The sequence below is a fragment of the Drosophila miranda genome, chromosome XR (genome assembly GCF_003369915.1).
Source record: "Drosophila miranda strain MSH22 chromosome XR, D.miranda_PacBio2.1, whole genome shotgun sequence".
In the NCBI taxonomy this organism is placed as follows: Eukaryota; Metazoa; Arthropoda; class Insecta; order Diptera; family Drosophilidae; genus Drosophila; species Drosophila miranda.
Genome location: NC_046674.1, coordinates 40,345,877 through 40,364,519, shown reverse-complemented (window position 1 = coordinate 40,364,519; position 18,643 = coordinate 40,345,877). Strand labels below are relative to the sequence as shown.

The 18,643-nt window shown below is 42.9% G+C and overlaps 1 protein-coding gene across 4 annotated transcripts in view; it reads right to left on the bottom strand.

Annotated features, from left to right (window-relative positions):
- Positions 1-9,165: 9,165 nt before the first annotated feature.
- LOC108156568 (stromal interaction molecule homolog) overlaps positions 9,166-18,643 on the bottom strand; it is a 193,307-nt gene continuing 183,829 nt past the window's right edge. For all 4 annotated transcript variants that reach the window (XM_033387131.1, XM_033387130.1, XM_033387132.1 and 1 more), the window contains exons 7-8: positions 9,778-10,369; positions 9,166-9,698 (exon numbers count right to left, since the gene is read on the bottom strand). In XM_033387131.1, the coding sequence (XP_033243022.1) occupies positions 9,607-9,698; positions 9,778-10,369 (684 nt within the window). In that variant the 3' untranslated portion in view covers positions 9,166-9,606. The remainder of the gene's footprint in view (positions 9,699-9,777; positions 10,370-18,643) is intronic.

Genomic DNA, 18,643 nt, shown 5'->3' with positions numbered 1-18,643 from the left:
TACCTGCGTAATTGCACCTTCCGACTGGGAGTCCGACGACTGGAAGTACACAGCGGTCGCTGCTTCCAGATCAAGATCACCCGCAGCCGGGCCGCCACGGTCACGCTTCGGACCCCCCGAAGTAAGGAGGGGGTGTGAGGGTGCGTACGCTTCAACCACATTTTTTGCCACCCACCATTTCCTCCCTTTTTTTCCACTGAAGGGACCCTAATTTGCAGTTTTTTTCAGTTAACTAGCATCGACTTTTCAGCTCTAGGTTAAAAGGGGAAGAGCCACGAAGGCCCAAGCTCTCTAATTTCCGTATTATACGGCCTCAGGGGCCTCTAAGTATTAATTGGTTATCCCAGCAAAAGCGTCCAGCCCAATGGCAACAACGAAGCAGCAACAGCCGAAAATTAGGAAGGGGCGAGGCCCAGAAACAACCGAAAAGAGACAGCAAAGCACCAAGAACCGTAAGCAATAAGTCAAGCCAGCCACAGCAACGACACGCCGTTGGAAGCAGAGAGAGAGAGCAAGAACGGGAGAGCCAGACTCCCTCAACGACGACGGTGGCTGACGCAGCCGCTTAGGCAGTTGGAATCCGAGAGAGAGTAAGACCTCTCTGACTCAGAGCTCTCAGACTCAGCAACAAAAACAACGCTAGCCGCCCACGCTGACGCTGGATCGGGAGAGCCAGCAGAATGCCGGCTTTGAGCTGGGGACAAACAACAGAACGAGAAGCTAAAAAAAGTCGGCTGGAGAGTGCAGTACGAGGCGGACGTGCCCGCGGACAAAACTCGAGATCGGTCGAAATAAAAGAAAAGAAAACACGTGTGAACCGGGACCCACGCGAACGGAAAGATTTTACCAGCGATCCCAGGGAAGACCCCGCACCAACGTCGCTCGCGAAGGACAAGGAAGGAGGAAGGAGTTGACAGCGAATAGCGCAGGAGATAAGAGGTAAGAGGGTCACGTCGTAAGTGAACGGGCTGCTGAACGGTGCGATAGGTAGGGATTTAAGACAAAAAAAAGTTAAGAATATAACGAACAAATAATCTGGCCGCCAACTGTCCGTATCCATTCGCCGGGGAAACCGGGTGTCAGGGGACTCGTCTCTTCTCCCCATCCTTGCGCCATTTTCCTGAGTACCCCTCCGCTCCCGTCTCCGTGGTGATTCGTATTTATCCCGAAGCTGCTATCCGGCGATTGCCTGAGCGCTCTCGGTGATGCCTGTCGGCGTTCCCGTACGATCGCCCCGTAGTTCGTAGTCCAACCCGATCCCGAAGCTGCTATCCGGCGATAGCCTAAGCGCTCTCGGTGATACCTGTCGGCGTCCCGCATGACCCCGTAGCCCGTATAACACAGGGTCCCAAAAGTCGCGTCCGGCGATTGCCTAAGCACTCTCGGTGATACCTGTCGGTATCCCCGTGTGGTAGCGACCCTGGAGTATACTGGGATATGTACCCCAGCCAGCATCGCTTCCTTACAATGTTCGCAAATATTATTGCATATCCTTGGTCAGGGACCACAAAGCTACTTTATGTAAGATAAAGTATTTTTTATTAATTATATTTAGATCGAATAACAGTTCAAAGTATATACTTCAAAAGGTAAAATTAACGAATTTGTTCTCCCGACGTTTTATTAAACTTTTTCGCTTCTGCTTTCAAAAATCGACTGTTGTAGTTAAGTCACTAACCATACAGTATAAAGATGTGCCAGTTCATACAACGAACATGTCGCAAATCGAACACAAAGAACTGAATCCCAGGGTCTTTGGCTCCGGCGTGCGGCTACCGCCGCGTCATTAAGAGCCATCCAGCATATATCCAGTATAATACGCACAATTTTTTTTGATAAAAATATGATTGTATGCTCTTTTTGTTTTTTAGAGTTCTGGGTTTCTGTTTTCTGTTGTGTCTCCAGCATATTTTAATGTATGGGTGCACACACATTCTCACGTACTTTGCTTATGTACTATTATATTGCTATCATCTAGAGAAAAAACCAAACTCAAACTTAGAGGAGGGCCACCACTTAAAATGCGCTGGAGTTAGAAACTTTAGTTGAAACTAAAGGTCTTGAATTAATCACTGCCGTGATTTGGCATAACAGCGTCCGCAGCTCGTCAAATCCACGGTAGAAGTGGAACTTGGCAGTCTTGACTGCAGCCTCCCATAGACCACCAAAATGAGAGGAGCGCGGAAGAATAAAGTGCCAGTCCATAGCCTCGACCAAGCAAAAATCCAGCAGCGCCTTCTGATGGTCATCGCTAAGGACCAAGCGCTTTAACTCCATCAGCTCATTCCATCAGCTCAGACCAAATTTGGCGCGGCTTTCGTCTGGTACATATGAAGCGCTTTAGTCCATGGAAAAAAGCAGCTGTAGATAAGTCCTTTATCAGCTCCAGATGAACAGAATTGGTAGCGAAACACATGAAGACGCAGACGTAGCACTTGATTGCAGCCTTGTTGCGTGCCTCCGGTTTGTAGAAAAACGGCCCACAAACGTCCACGCCTGTGATCTCGAAGGCATGAGAACCATCGAGCCGCTCCTTTGGAAGATCCACCATAATATGCTCCAATACCCTGGGCTTCAGTCGAAAGCATCCTACGCACTTGATTACTGCCTTGTTTACCGTCTTCCTCCACTAATATACCAATATTGGGATCGAATTAGTCCAAGCAAAGCTCGTGGACCAGCGTGCAGAAATGAAAATGGGAGATTATTGCAAGAGTAAGTAGATGGCTGCTGGGCAAGAAGATTGGATGACGGCCATCAAAATCGAACGAAGAGTTTTTCAGTCGACCATCTACCCCGAGAAGTCCATACTGATCCATGAATGGGGACAACGATGCAATTTAGCTCGATGAGGAGACTGCTCCCCTTGCCCGCAGTGACTTCATATCCTCCCATAGCTGAGTACGCTGGACTAGTCGCAGCAATACCTGTGTTTCATGTTCAATGTCTGAGACAGTGAGTCCGGACGAATTTGGTTGCAAAACTTGTGAATGTATCCGAAAAGGGGTTGCAAGGAAGCAAATGATTTCGCATACTTGCAATCAGAAACAATGCTGATCAATGTAGGAAGATTTAACCAGAAAAGACTTCCGGCGAAGTTCAAGGGTAGGTTTATCAGGTAGCAAGGCAGCAAAGAAATGGAGGACCATAAGCCCAAAGAGGTGACTCCTTCAGCTCAGTCGGATGAGCCCCTCGAGACAGAATGCCGGCTGGCTGTAAAGCTGTGGGAAAATAACGTCATTCCAATTGGTAGGTCGTTTTCGGAATCGTTGTCACTTTATTTTCTACAAATATATTAAATCTTGACGGCTCGTCCCGAATCCAAGAGAGTGCAACGGCAAAATCACACCAACAGCAACACATTCCCTTGAAGACATTCATTCCAGCTGTCACAGATATGAGCTTAGCCAACAACTCCGCTCCGCAAAGCTCCAGCTTAGGTACCGTAAGTGTCTTCAAAGGAGCCGCACGAGATTTGGCACAAAGTAAGTGACTGCTGGAATGCTAGCCCCTTGACACAAGATAAATGCATGCACCATAAGCCTCGATGCTGGCATCGCAGAAACTGTGAATTTCTAGCGTAGAGTCTGGAAGGAGTACAAGCCAAGGAAATTCAAGTCGTCGAATCTGGCCAAAACTGCTACATATTTCCTGCCACTCGGTGTTCAGTGCGTCTGGAACGCTTTCATCCCAAGACAACTTCTCTTGGCACAAACGCTGGAGAAAGATTTTGGATTTAGTAATTACGGTACCAGCTAGTCCGAGAAGATCGTAGAATCGCGCTATGGATGAAAAAACAGAGCGCCTGTAGGAATTTGAAGAAAATGTAGGGCCGAGAACGAAAATAACAGTTGATCAGAAACCGGATCCCAAGCAAGTCCTAAACTTTTAGTCACATGGCTGCCATCGTCGAACTTCAAAAATGTTTCCTTGTCCTCTTCTACCACTCCATCCAGCATAGCATGCACGTTCGAACACCATTTCCTCAATCTGAACTGACCTCTAAACAAAATTCCAGCAGTTTGCTCCCGAATGCGGGTAGCCTCTTCCTGAGAGCTGGCTCCAGACATCAAGTCATCTACGTAGAAGTCAAAGCGAAGGATTTGAGCTTGTCCATTGCCAACTGATACATGACTCGCACAGATAAATAGGAAGCAGGCTTCGTCCCATGAGTAACGGTGTCCAATTGAAACATACGTAAGTCCTCTTCCCTGGAGTTCCTCCACAGAATACACTGCAAGTTGCTATCCTCGGTCGAGACTCTTATACATCGATACATCTTACAGATCTCCCGTAATCACAACGGCGTATGACCGAAATCGAGCAAGAATATGAAACAGTTTCGGTTGGATTAAGGGACCGGACATTAAACTGTTCTTTCTTTCTCTCTCGCTCTTTAAACTTTCTGAGCAATTGCGCTCTCTGCTTAGTAGCTCTCGCTATAACCGCTCTCCTCCCTGCTATTTTTTTACTAATTCCGCTTTGAGAATTTGTTGTTAATTTTTGCATAAATAAAAATATAAAACGGAATTCGCTGTGGTCTGCGCCAAAAAAAAAACTTGTAAGAAGCAGATCACCCACGATCAGCCGAATGTCCCCTGCTGGCTCTGCGACAGGGTAGGGCACGCAAGATGCGCGGGTTGCATTACAGTTGTGAGGCATGCCGAGCGGTGGAGAATGATATGGTGGCTTTTATCAGGCAGGCGCAGAAGGGCTTCCAGGAGCTGACCGTTGGCTTTAAAAAGCAGTACGATCGGCTCCTAGCCATGGAGTCTCAGTTTGGCAGTCTGCAACTGCTGAATGAGTCTGCGAGGCGTAAAATGGTCACTCCGCATTTGCTCTGCCAAATTTTGGCCGGAGCATTTGGTGTTGAAGGAGTTTAAGGCTAAAAAGAAGAATGGGCCTCCCATAACTCTTACAAATCAGTCCAGTGTACCACCCTTAACCTCAACATCCTCTTCCTCATCTTCCCGTCCTGCTTCCACCGTTCCAAAAAACGAACTTCTCTTTTAGCAACCTATCAGAACGTAAGAGGCTTGCGTAATAAGCTCAGCATTCTTTTCCGGGATAGTGTTGCATTTGCTTCCCACGTTATTGTGCTTACCGAAACTGGTTAAAGCCGGACATTCCTAGTACCGAGGTTTTGGCAGGCCGGTACACAACTTTTAGAAAGGACCGTTCGTCTCGACGTGCCGGAGTGGTTCTGATATTTCCTCGAATATTAGTCTAACAGCTATCTTTCCTGCATGCTCGCTTAACAGCTTTCTGCTGGTTTCAGACGGGCCACTTGACGGTGCAGTAATTGCATCGCCTCTTGTAAGATGCAGTCATTGCATGTCAACGTCCAAATAATATTTCCCATCTTCTTTGGACTCTACCATACATAAGTCCTAAGTTTTTATATTCATACATAAACTTTATGTAATTTTCATTTAATTATACCCGATACTCAAAATGAGTATTGGGGTATATTAGATTTGTGGTAAAAGTGGATGTGTGTAACTTCCAGAAGGAATCGTTTCCGACCCCATGAAGTATATATATTCTTGATCAGCATCAATAGCCGAGTCGATTGAGCCCTGTCTGTCTGTCCGTCTGTCCGTCTGTCCGTCTGTCCGTCCGTCCGTCTGTCCGTCCCCTTCAGCGCCTAGTGCTCTAAGACTATAAGAGCTAGAGCAACGATGTTTTGGATCCAGACTTCTGTGATATGTCACTGCTACAAAAATATTTCAAAACTTCGCCCCGCCCACTTCCGCCCCCACAAAGGACGAAAATCTGTGGCATCCACAATTTTAAAGATACGAGAAAACGCAGAATCGTAGAGAATGACCATATCTTTTAGACTGCAGAATCTGAATTGGATCCCAATATTATTATAGCCAGCATCAAGAAAACAATTTCATTTTTTCTCGCCCTGTCTCTCTCTAACACACACGTAGCATAGCCGGCTTTGCTTAGAGTAAAACATTAGCGCCTAGATCCCAGAGACTTTAAAAGCTAGAGCAACCAAATTTGGTATCCACACTCCTAATATATCGGACCGAGACGAGTTTCTTTCAAAATTTCGCTACACCCCCTTCCGCCCCCGCAAACGGCGAAAATCTGGGGATATTCAAAAATCTCAGAGACTATTAAGGCTAGAGTAACCAAATTTGGTATCCGCACTCCTGTTAGATTTTACTATAAAACGTGTATCTCAAAATTTCGCCCCACCCCGTTCCGCCCCCACAAAAGACGAAAATCTGTTGCATCCACAATATTGAGGATACGAGAAAACTAAAAACGCAGAATCATACATAATAACCATATCTATTAGATTGCTGAATCTGGATCAGTTCAGATCATTTTTATAGCCAAAAGGAACAAATCAATTTGCAGTGGCTACGCAGCGCCCGACGTCACGCTCAGACTGATTTTCTGTCTCTCTCGCACGCACTCTTTGTCGTGTCTTTTAATATTAGCTGCGTCTACCGGAGGAGAGCCATACTGACTAAATATCGGGTATAAATGTAGAGTTGCGGTATCCGCAGCAACTCACAACGTTCCCCCTCGTTCCCCCCTGGATGTTTTTTATTTGTATTTGTGTTCTGTATTCTTCTTACACCTGCGGCAGCTCTATTAAGGCTATTTTCATTGAGAAATGTTAAAAATAAATACACAACAAAATAGAGGCCAAACCATGAATTATACATAACATAGCTTACTTTTTATTCGACCTGAAAGAAAGTATGTGCATAAAAATTCAGTAAGCTGCTGCTCACTGTGTAAATTGGTCTACTTTGAGGGCACATACATATCTCCCGATTTTTCCATTTTAGAAAGCCCTTAAGAATTCTCTATCAGATGCGTAAGTTTGTATTATCCGAAGCGCTCGAATTACCTGCCAGCTCTTTTCGACCGAGGGTCACCCGTGCGTCTTTCTAAAAAAGACTTGCATTCATTTGTGGTATGTATCTGGTGAAAACGAAATTTCATTCGTATACACTTGTGATACCGTAACTTACATTGAGAAATAAGAAATTAAACAACTCTTGGCACTCATTGTTGCAATTGGGAAGTCAAGCATTCAAGCAGGCTCCGGTTTTCACTATCACACAAATTTCAAAACGGATATATTTTCCTCTCCAAAATGATAACAAAACGGGTTTTTATAAAACAAAACGAATCTTATTTGCAAAAGAAAAAAAATAGATGACTTCTTGATGCATTAACATAAATTTGACGCCATTACCAGCGTAATATAGCCTTCTTAATTAATAACTTTTTCATAACCAAACCTAAAATTTGGTTCGGAAATAAGTGGTCAGAGCAGCAACACTTTGCGGTTTTGCGCTAACAGCTGTGAAACATATCGATGAAAAAAAATATTAAAAAAGCGGGAGAAACGCAAAACGAAAAAGCAAGTGAAAGCCGGAGCCTGCCTGATTTTGTAACACCTAATTCTGGTTTATTTTTTGATCGCTTTAATATTTCCAGAGGTTTTTTAACTAAAGATCCTTCGGAATGCATAAAAATATCGACTTTCAAAATGTTTTAAAAATATTTACAAATTTAAAAGTGCAAGAATATAATCATACTGACAAAAAAGAAAAAAAGATATATGTCAGAAGTTGATGATAGTCGCAAAGGAATATTCTAGTCAATATCTGTTATCGCCGCCCCCATCCAGGCTAACGGATCGCTTATCGGCCGTTCTCATCTAAGCCGACGTTGCTTTCAGCCGAAGCTCCGACGCTCCTATCCGAGCCCAAAAGCACCGACAAAGCCGAATGCTTTTGGAAAGAAACTTAAAGCTCCGCCTCCAAGGCCCAACAATCAAAAACCTTAAGAACATTAAATCACTTCCGTTTGGGACTTTCTAAAATTGAGTCCGAGGTTTCTATTATAATATGAATTACTGAAATTACAAAGCTCGAGCTGTGTAAAATAAAGTAAGTAAAAATATTTTTTTTTCAAACAAAATCAAAAGTGGGATTTCTTATTCTATAAATATACTTTAATTGTCAAATATTTATTATTATAAGTTATTATTATTATAAGTATATTGTCGATTCAAATACTTAAATTTGTTTTCAAAATTAACTATAAAGAGTAATATTTCTTTTTACCAGTTAATGATATTTTTATAAGAAAACTAAAAGAAATACCTCTCACTTAAATTTTTTATAAACAGATATAAGTATAGCAAGCAACATGCAACTTTCGACGACAGAAGCTTTAGATACCCTTGCAGATCAATTAATTATATTGCAGCACAACACATTTCTCGTGTTTTCGATTTTAACCTGGTTCCACACCAAACCTTTCACATTTAAACGTGTTAAGTTTACATAAAAGAGCTAATTTTTTTTCCAAATTAAAAATGTATTCCTACAAACAGATTTAAATGAACTCATCGATAACAACTTTTATCGAAATCCCTCGAAAAGAATTTACTTCGTTCATACATTTCGTTAACATTTGCTAAATTTTGTTTAAAATGGTTCACATCTCTATGCTGTTGTTCAAACCCACATTTTCTGATAGATTTGGGTCTCTAAAATATTGTAATGAATAATGGTTTATTTTTGTGTATTGCAATGGTGTATTGTATGGTAAATTTTGTAAATATAGTAACGGTAAATGTCATTTGTGAAGGTACCGATTGCAAACAATACCTTAAACGACGCCCAATTAATTAAAGTCAGCTTTTTAGAATTGCAATGTTCAAATAAACGAGATGTAAGAAACTTAAGTTATGCGAAAAAACGAAAGACTAACTCTAAAAAAACATTGCCATATAAAAACAAACATAATTCATTGACAAAATGTTTAAAGAAAAAGTCGGTTTGGCTCGAAGCGTACATCTGGTGTTGCATAGTATAATTTTTTGTGGTTTTTTTTTCGAAACTTTGTTTTATATTTTATTCGTATCTCAAACGAAATTTACGGAATCTTGTATATCTTTTTTAAACGGCTAAGCTGCAGTCATTTGACTAAACCTCGCACATTTCCATTTTTCATTGACATGTGATCAAAAAAATAAAAAGGACACAATGTTGTTCACAGATGCTCGGTTCATCTAAAGTATCCCCTATATAAACCTATACGAATAAAATATACAAAAAATAAACTAATTTATTTCGACTTTTTAAAGTCAAAATTTCGAAAAAATACCGTCCAAACTGACCAATTTTTCAATTTTTATTCTCTCTGCAAAGCTATGGAAAATACAGCAAAAGCGGCAAGCCATTAAAAAAGATTAGCATTTAGTTCAGTTCATGTAACAAATTTGGATTAATATAAATTATTTATCTGTAAGTACATTCAATACGTGCATAACATTTTAAAGTATATCACGTCTTTTGCGCTTCTGTTTGAAAAATGTTTGTATATAACATAATAGATGCAATTTTAGCTACATCAATGATAAGATACAAATTTATATTACAATTTTATACATAATCGTCAATATAAGACCTTCATTAACATAGAATCACTTATTTCTAAACAATTTCAGTGAGACTCGAAAAATAAAGGGCAATCCTGGTCTGTTTCTTACTTTCTGTAAGTTGTCAGTTTGTTTGCGCTGTATTGTTTTGCCTGTGGCAATCGGACGCAGCAGGTTTATTCCGTTGCGAGCAGTGAAAAGTTCTCAAAGTTCAGCTTACCTTGCACAGACTCGTCATCTAGGTCATCAGTACTGCTAGTAATTCGTGCTATTTAAACAAACAAAAAATATTAACGATACTTATCGGATTAGTACCGAATAAAATTTAAAAAAATATATATACGTACTTCTTGAGCCTTTTGCACCACTTACACCAATCGAACCTTGTAAGCCTCCATTACGACCATACAGTACATTTTCCAAATACGACAATCCATTGTTATTTACAATGTTTATTCCAAGGCACGTTTCGATTTGTTTCCAGCGATGCAGGCGTTCTTGTAGTTCGTTTGTTACTTCTCCTAGGGCATTGCGTGCCTCAACAATTGAACGATCAACGTCATCAATACTTTTCCCGTGAGTAGACACAAATGCTCCAACCAAACTCGAGCGTTTTTTGCGCAATTTTTCACATGCCTCTCTTGCTGACTGAAGCTGTTTCTCTGCAGAAGCACGCTTTTTTTGATGATTCTTACTTTCTAATTCATATGTGTATTGCAGCCATGATTGAAGCTGCGGAGGTGGGGCCCAGCAGTTATCAACCAACTCAAACTCGGCCCGTGACAATTCATTTCGCAGCATTTCAATTTCTTTTTTCAACTGCAACACTTCTAAGTCTGAGTTTGATGAGCTAAGAGAGGGGGCCTCTTTAAGACGCCGTTCAAGATCCATTTTTTCCGTTGCTACATTTTCTTGCTCCATTCTAGCTCGTTCCAGCTCCTGCAATATTGAAAAAATAATTTAACACACTGTTCGGAGCAGCAGCCGTTAAAAGCTCTTGAGTAACGTCAAGAACTTCTCTCTTAAGTTTTCTATTATCGCGCTCATTCCATGTACTCTCGCAGTGTATACACGCACACACATATGTAACGTTCTTATAACTTATACTCCACTCCTTCGATCCTTCAGTCAGTCAGTCTGCCAGTCCTCTTCATCGTCAAAGCGCCAAACACCTAAATCTAAGTTCATGGCCACGGCTTTTAACAAAAAGACAGAAAAAACATCGAAAAATAAACTCAAAATTGTAACCTTAACAATGGAGCAATTTTTAATTTGTAAATGTGGAGTCAGATCGCCGTAGACTTGCCGTGTGTTAGAGGTGTTTCATGCAGTTCGTTAAGTAAAACTCGAAGGTTTAACGTAGCATTTCCCGAAAAATAGCTTAGCATAGATCGTTGTGGCCAACCGTGGCAGTTTTCGCTTCTCTTTCGTCGTCTGCTTCAGGCTGTATAGAGTTCTAAGCGTGGTCCGTTAGTTTTCTTCGCTCTTAGTCAGCTCTCGTGACCGGCTGCACATATCTCTCTCTTGAATTTGAACTCGTTCGCTTGTTCGCAACTCAGCGTGAGTTGGGCAAGAGTTCGCAACCCACGCATTGTACCACGTTTCAAATGAACCCAAGTGAATCCGAATCCACTATGTAGCATACACAGAGTGGACAAGTTTCTATTCTTTGTTCACCGCTGTTATTGATAGTGAAGCTGAGCTGACTTCTATCGAGAAGTTACAGCATTTGCGGTCCTGTTTCTGCGGAGCGGCGTTGGACACCATTAGTTCGTTGGAGATAAGCGAAGCTAATTACAACACAGCATTAGATTTTCTCAAAAATAGATTTGCTAATAAACGTCTCATTCTACAGGCACACATTAGAGACACCCCACAGCTTTCGCGCGTTGGAAGCGCTGGCAACTAAGGAGGAAATAGCTGATTGTGTTATTTTCTACGCACTCTGAAGAATTTGGACCGGGAGCCTCAATTTAAATGGGAAGCAGCTTCGTCGAATCATGATCTTCCATCCTGCGAGAAATTATCTGCTTTTCTGGTACAAAGATGTCGTACCCTTGAAGGCATTCATCACTCCATGCAAGGGCAAGATGGTCAGGTTGGCAAGTCGGCACGAATCATATGATTGTCAATTGTCAACGGTTCAAAACTCTATCGTCACATGGAAGCAAAGAGGCTCTTGTTATGCGTCAATTGCCTACAAAAGGGTCATCCCGTGAAAGATTGTAAATCAGGTCCCTGCCGTACTTGCCAATCGCAGCACCACACTCTTCTGTATTTCCTTCGTCCAACAGAGATATTTCATGCTGTTTCTTCAATTGAGCCACAGCCAAATCATACCACCATGGTTGCATTGTCGCCCTCCTCGTCGCAAGCTTATATATTCCAGCGTCCGTCTTAGCCTGTTCTATTAGCCACCGTCGTCGTTCTCGTAAAAAACAGCGCTGGAACTTTCATACCATGTCGCGCATTGTTGGACTCGGGCTCGCAATTGCATTTCGTAACTACTCGTATAGCTAATCAGCTTCAACTGCGCAAAACTAAGTCACTTACTGCAGTCTCTCAGATTTCACCACTAGCATCACTTGCATCTCAATTAGTACTGCTAATTGGCCTATACCTTTAAATATCTAGCTTGCTTACCCTTCGTTCCACAAGCCGCAGCGGATTGATCTGCTCATCGGAGCTGGACTTTTCTTTGAGTTGCTGTGTGTAGGACCTGGATTACCTTTGCTGCAGAAGACACACCTCGAATGGATTCTATCTGGTGGCGGGGAATACCCTCAGGGGAATACTCTTTTCGCTTTCCTATGAAGCGAAGTTTAGAGTCCTTGGGAGAATCCTATTTGTAAGCAAAGCGGCGCCTGGAATATTTCGAGCGCAAGTTCGAGCGTAATCCAGCTCTTTATGAAAAATATTCGGCATTTATAAAGGAATACCTGTCCCTTTATCATTTGTCTCTGGTGCCCAAGGAAGATAGGCATAAGTGATAATATTTCTTGCCACATCATGGCGTCATCAAAGAGGACAGCTCCACAACAAAGCTGAGGGTCGTGTTCGACGACTCTGCAGCTACTCCATCTGGTCTTTCGTTAAATGATCTGCTTATGTCTAGTCCCACCTTTTAAGCCAAGATATATCACGCTCTCATCCGTTTTCGTAAATTTTCGTTTAAGCACATCAACTCATTTAGAGATGATGCGCATCTTTGGCTACGTTCAGAAGCTCATCAGTAGGACGAAGTCACCGGATCTCTCATCTTAGGACCTTCGCAAAGAATCGCAATTATTATGTCGCATCGTTCAACGGGCCCACCGGTATCCTGAGTACCTTGCTATGCGGAAAGTGAACTGCGTCGAGGCTTCCAGCAGAATCATCTTGCTCTCGCCTTTCATAGATGACTTTGGTCTTATTTGTGTTGGTGGCCGCCTGAGGCACTCAACTCTCGGCTTCGATGCACGCCACCCAATCATTTTTGCCAGGGATCATCCATTGGCGCCATAATTACGCACTTTCATCGGAATCATCACCACGCTGGTCCGCAGTCGCTACTTGGAGCGATTCGCTTACAGTTTTGGCCCATCGGCGGCATGAAAACTGACTACTGCGGTCCCTTCTAGTACAAGCCAGATGAGCGCAGTCGAACGCCGATTAAATCTTACATCAGCGCTTTCATCTGTTTTGCAACAAAGGCCGTCTGGTTGGAATTGGTGAAGGACCTAACCACTGCTGATTTCTTGAGCGCCCTCAAACGCTTCGTTGCCATGCGCGGTATTCCCCGATGCATTTGATCGGATAATGCCATCAGTTTTGTGGGCGCAAGGAACGAGTTAGAGGACCTTCGGCGGCTATTTATGAGCGAAAAGCATCGTGCTGAAGTTCATAATCATTGCATCAACAATGGCTTCGTTTGGAGATTCTTACCGCCTCGCTCGCCGCATTTCGGCGGCTTGTGGGAGGCAGCAGTGAAGACAAACAGCATTTCTATCGCACGTTGGGATCGTCACTTTTTGGATTCGACGAGCTGCGGACATTGGTGTGTCAAATCCAGGTTGTAATGAATTCTCGTCCCTTTATCTCGATTTCAGAAAATCCTGAAGATCTTGGCGTCATTATACCCGGACATTTTTTAATTGTTCGTCCGCTGATGGAGTTTACTGAGCCAGACATAACGGGTCTTAACTTCAATCGACTCGATCACTGGCAGCAATTCGCCTGTTGCTAGCAGATTTTCTGGAAACGTTGGAGTGAGGAGTACCTGACTCTACTTTAACAACGTGCCAAATGGCGCACACCACAATCCACGATCCAAGTCAACGATATCGTTTGCATTAAGGATGAAAACTTGCCGCCGTTGATGTGGCCCTTCGCGCGGGTTATCAAGGTCATCGCTGGAGCTGATGGCGCTGTACGAGTTGCCATCCTGAAGATCCCACCTGGAACCACTCGTTCGTTCTCTTTCGCATATTTTCCCTTTGTTTTGCATAAACATCCGGTGTTTTCATAATTAATTAACTTTTATTAACTTCCTAACCAGCCTACAATCTGGAAATCTATTATATTCCGCGGTGCATGCCTTTTGATTTGTGTTTAAACATTATTTATTTAAATTCTAATTTTTCGGCGTCTGCTTGTCGTGTTTGTGTTGTTGCCGTGAGTACGAATTACATTGCATTACAGCTCTCGTCTCTCGTCTTGTAGCTTTTGTTGTTTTATCACTCTCTTGCTATCACCTCAACTTCAATAACTGTTCTTTCTCTCTCGCTCTCATAACTTTCTGTTCAGTAGCTCTCTCTCTCTCTCTCATTAGCTGCTGCTGCAACTGTTCTCCTATCATCCTATTAGCGTTGTCTGGCACATGGTTTGTTTTAGAATATAATTTGATTTTAATTGTGTTGAAATTTTTTATTATGGAGTTTTCTGTGATATGTGCCAAAAAATCTTGTCGGAAAGAGATCACCCGTGATCAGCCGAGTATCCCCTGCTGGCTCTGCGATAGCGTAGTGCACGCAAAATGCGCTGGGTTTACGGGCCTCGTGGGCGATGCCATATCAAAACGTAATGGCTTGCACTATAGTTGTGAGGCATGCCGTGCGGTTGAGACTGAAATGGTCTTATTTATAAGGCAGACGCGGAAGGGCCTTAAGGAGCTGACCGTTGGCTTTAAAAAGCAGTACGATCGGCTCCTAGCCATGGAGTCTCAATTTGGCAGTCTGCTGAATGAGTCTCCGAGGCGTAAAAAGGTCACTCCGCGGGATCTGCAAGTGCCAACCGTCACTCGCCGCCGAAAAACTGACTCCGACCACTCCCGGTGTGCAGCAGTTGATCTCGTTTGCCACTCCAAGGGCATCGACAGCTGCTGGCGATGCAGATTCGGTAGCCGAATTCATCGCCTCGGAGAATGTGCAGCCAAGTACGTCTGCAGCGTCCGTGTCCGTGGTGTCCGCAAGTTCGCTAGTTCTCCTGTCTATTCCGATCCCACCAGTGATCAGAAGGTCAGACCTCCAGATATTGCCACCACAGGTACTAGGCCTGTTTCACGGCTGGCCCCTGACCTCACATCTAATGATGTAATTGCTTTTATTCAAAGCAGAGCTAAAGCCGTGGGTTTAAAGATGGAGAAATTTAACTTCTCTTACGCCAGGGAGATAGCCTCGTTTAAGATAAGCATCTCCCCAACTCAGTTTGACACCATTTGCTCCGCCAAATTTTGGCCGAAGCATTTGGTGGTGAAGGAGTTTATGGCTAAGAAGAAGAATAGGCCCCTATAACTCTAACAAATCATTCTATTGTGCCACCCTCAACCTCAACTTCCTCTTCCTCATCTTCTCGTCCTGCTTCCACCTCTCCAAAAAACTAACTTCTCTTTTAGAAACTTATCAGAATGTTAGAGGCTTACGTAGTAAGCTCAGTATTCTTTTCCGGGATAGTGTTGCATTTGCTTCCCACGTTATTGTGTTTACTTAAACCTGGTTGAAACCGGACATTCTTAGTTCCGAGGTTTTGGCAGGTCGGTACACAAATTTTAGAAAGGAGCGTTCGTCTCGACGTGCCGGAGTGGTTCTGATTGCAGTGGACTCTAACTTCACGTCGGAACACTTCACAGTCCAGGTTATACCGGAACTGGAATTCCTGTGTGTAAAACTGATTCTTCCCGCTTTCGCTATATTCATTACTTGCTCGTATATCCCACCTTCTTCGGATATCTCTATTTATAAGCAGCATTTGTCCGCTTTAACTGCTGTTTCTTCCTCGCTATCAGATATAGATCATATGATAGATCTTGGTGACTTCAACTTGCCAGGAACTGTTTGGTCTTCGGTAAACGAGTCTAGTAACCTAGTGCCCATGTCACGACATGACTTTGTTGACGGCTTGCTTGACCTGTCCCTGTCTCAAGTCAACCATGTGAAAAATTCCTTGGGTCGATTGCTTGATCTGTGCTTTGTATCGGATCCGACCTTAGTGTTGTTAACCCGAGCCCTTCCGCTCACTATACCTGAAGACGCCTACCATCCTGCTTTCGAAGTGTCGCTAGATATAGGACCAACTGTATTGGATCGGTCGAGTAGGCTATCTGAACGTGTCCGCTGCTTTCGTAAAGCCGAGTTTGCGAAGCTTAATAACCTCATTAGGGATTTTGATTGGTTCGCTTTGTACTTGTGCACTGATGTCATAAAAGGCACAAATATATTTTACAATGCTCTTGGCACATTTTTTTATTCTTGTGTCCCGCTTTCTTGTCCGATTAGATCTGGAAAACCCCCTTGGTTTACCAAAGAGCTATCCAGTCTAAAAAACGTAAAATCAAGACTTTATACAAAATTTCAAAAAGTTGGTTCTCCTACTTCTCACTCTCGCTATGTAATAGCTCGGTCAAACTTTTCAGTTCTTAATGCACAATGCTATAAGAACTACCTATCTCGATGCAGGATACGTTTTTCTCAGAACCCATAACAGTTTTACTGCTTCGTAAACAGTAAGCGTAGAACGTCCGCACACCCATCCACGCTATCATTTTGTAATATGTCGGCAAATAATGATCAGGCAATTGCCGATCTTTTTGCCCAGATCTTCCAAACCACCTATTCTGAGGAAAGCTACTCTGGTCACCCGTACCCATACGGTTCACCGAGGTCGAATGGCATTTTCAGTCCCTTGTTAAATGAATGTTCTTTACTTCATGATCTTCGACTAGTTAAGCCGGTGTTTTCGCCGGGTCCAGACGGGGTTCCAGGTTGTGTACTCAGGTACTGCGCCGAGGCTCTGTGTGGACCTTTGTTTAAACTATTCAACCTGTCCATTGATTCTTCTTGCTTCCCCCCGATCTGGAAGGAATCGTTTATAATTCCTCTCCATAAAAAAGGTAGCAAGTCTGACGCAAAAAATTATAGAGTTATAGCAAAGTTATCCGCTATTCCCAACATGTTTGAGAAGGTATTAACTCCGCACTTGCAAAATCTCTGCAAGTCACTTATATCTCCAACTCAGCATGGATTTATAAGGCGGCGATCAACCACCACGGACTTGTTAGAGTTAACTCTTTCATTATTAAAGCCTTTCAAGGTAACTTACAGACGGATGTTATTTACACCGACTTTAGCAAAGCATTCGACTCTGTAAACCATTCCCTTTTAGCGCATATACTTGTCCTTTTAGGGTTTACCGCCCAACTTCCAGAGATGGATTTCTAGCTATCTTTGTTCCAGGTCTCAAAGAGTCCTCTTCAAAAACTCCCTCTCTTTACAAGTAAAGGTTTCTTCGGGAGTACCACAGGGCAGCCATCTAGGCCCCTTACTCTTCACACTCTGTATTAATGAGTTCCCTTCGGCATTAACATACTCTCGAGTACTTATGTATGTATGCGGATGATATTAAACTCTGTGTCCAGTATAAGGACATTTTATTTCATTCTCGCTTGCAATCCGATCTCAATAACTTTCAGTCATGGTGTTGTGCTAACTTGTTACACCTTAATGCCTCGAAATTTCAAGTACTGACATTTCATCGTTCTAGCCCCTTGTTGGCCCCTTGTTTGGTGGTTCTCTTGAGAGAATTACTTGGTGGATGATTTGGGTGTTATGTTAGACCCCAAGTTAAAATTTTCCGAGCACATTTCTACCATGTTAAATAAGGCCATGGGCGTGCTTGGTTTTATAAAGAGGTGGTCAAAGGAATTTGATGACCCCTATATAACAAAGACTCTCTATACCTCGCTTGTTCGTCCGATCTTAGAATACGGCTCCTGTGTATGGTGCCCTCAGTACAAAGTACACCAGGACCGTATAGAATCAGTACAGAAAATCTTTTTACTCTTTGCTCTGCGGGGCCTTAACTGGGATGCGGGTGAGACTCCCATCTTACTCTAGTAGACTTCTATTAGTTAACCTCCCATCCTCAGTTAACAGTAGAAAAATGCTTGGTGTGATTTTTATGCACAACTTGATCAGGGATGACATAGACAGCCCTGATCTGTTAAGCCGCATAAACTTCACGATACCTATTAGACTTACTAGAAATTTTACACCGTTGTTTCTTCCACTTTGTATATCGAATTATTCCTTGCATGAACCGTTTAGGGTATTATGCTCGGATTATAATTTCCTCTACCATATTAAATCCACCACTAATTCTCTTCCTCTTATTAAATTACTAATCCTTACACACCTTTCTAGTAATTAGTAATTGTAGTGGTATTTTTATTTTGTATTTTGAATGCATGCCTAGTTCTCTTAGTAATTTTGGTGCTAATTTTCCTCGAATATCCTGCATGCTCGCGTAACAGACTTCTGCTGGTTTCAGTAATTGTATCGCCTCTTGCAAGATGCAGTCATTTCATGTCAACGTCCAAGAACCACTCGTCTAGCTGTCAACAAGCTGTGCGTTCTTCCAGTTGAAGACCCTGTTAAAAGCCCTGGTCTTTCAACGGGGGGAGAATGTTCGAAGCAGCAGCCGTTAAAAGCTCTTAAGAACCGTCAAGAACTTCTCTCTTAAGTTGTCTATTATCGCGCTCATCCCATGTAGTCTCTCAGTGCATACACGCACACACATATGTAACGTACTTATAACTTATACTCCACTCCTTCGATCCTTCAGTCAGTCAGTCTGCCAGTCCTCTTCATCGTCGAAGCGCTTAACACCTAAATCTAAGTTCATGATCACGGCTTCTAACAAAAAGATACAAACAACATCGAACAATAAACCGCAAATTGT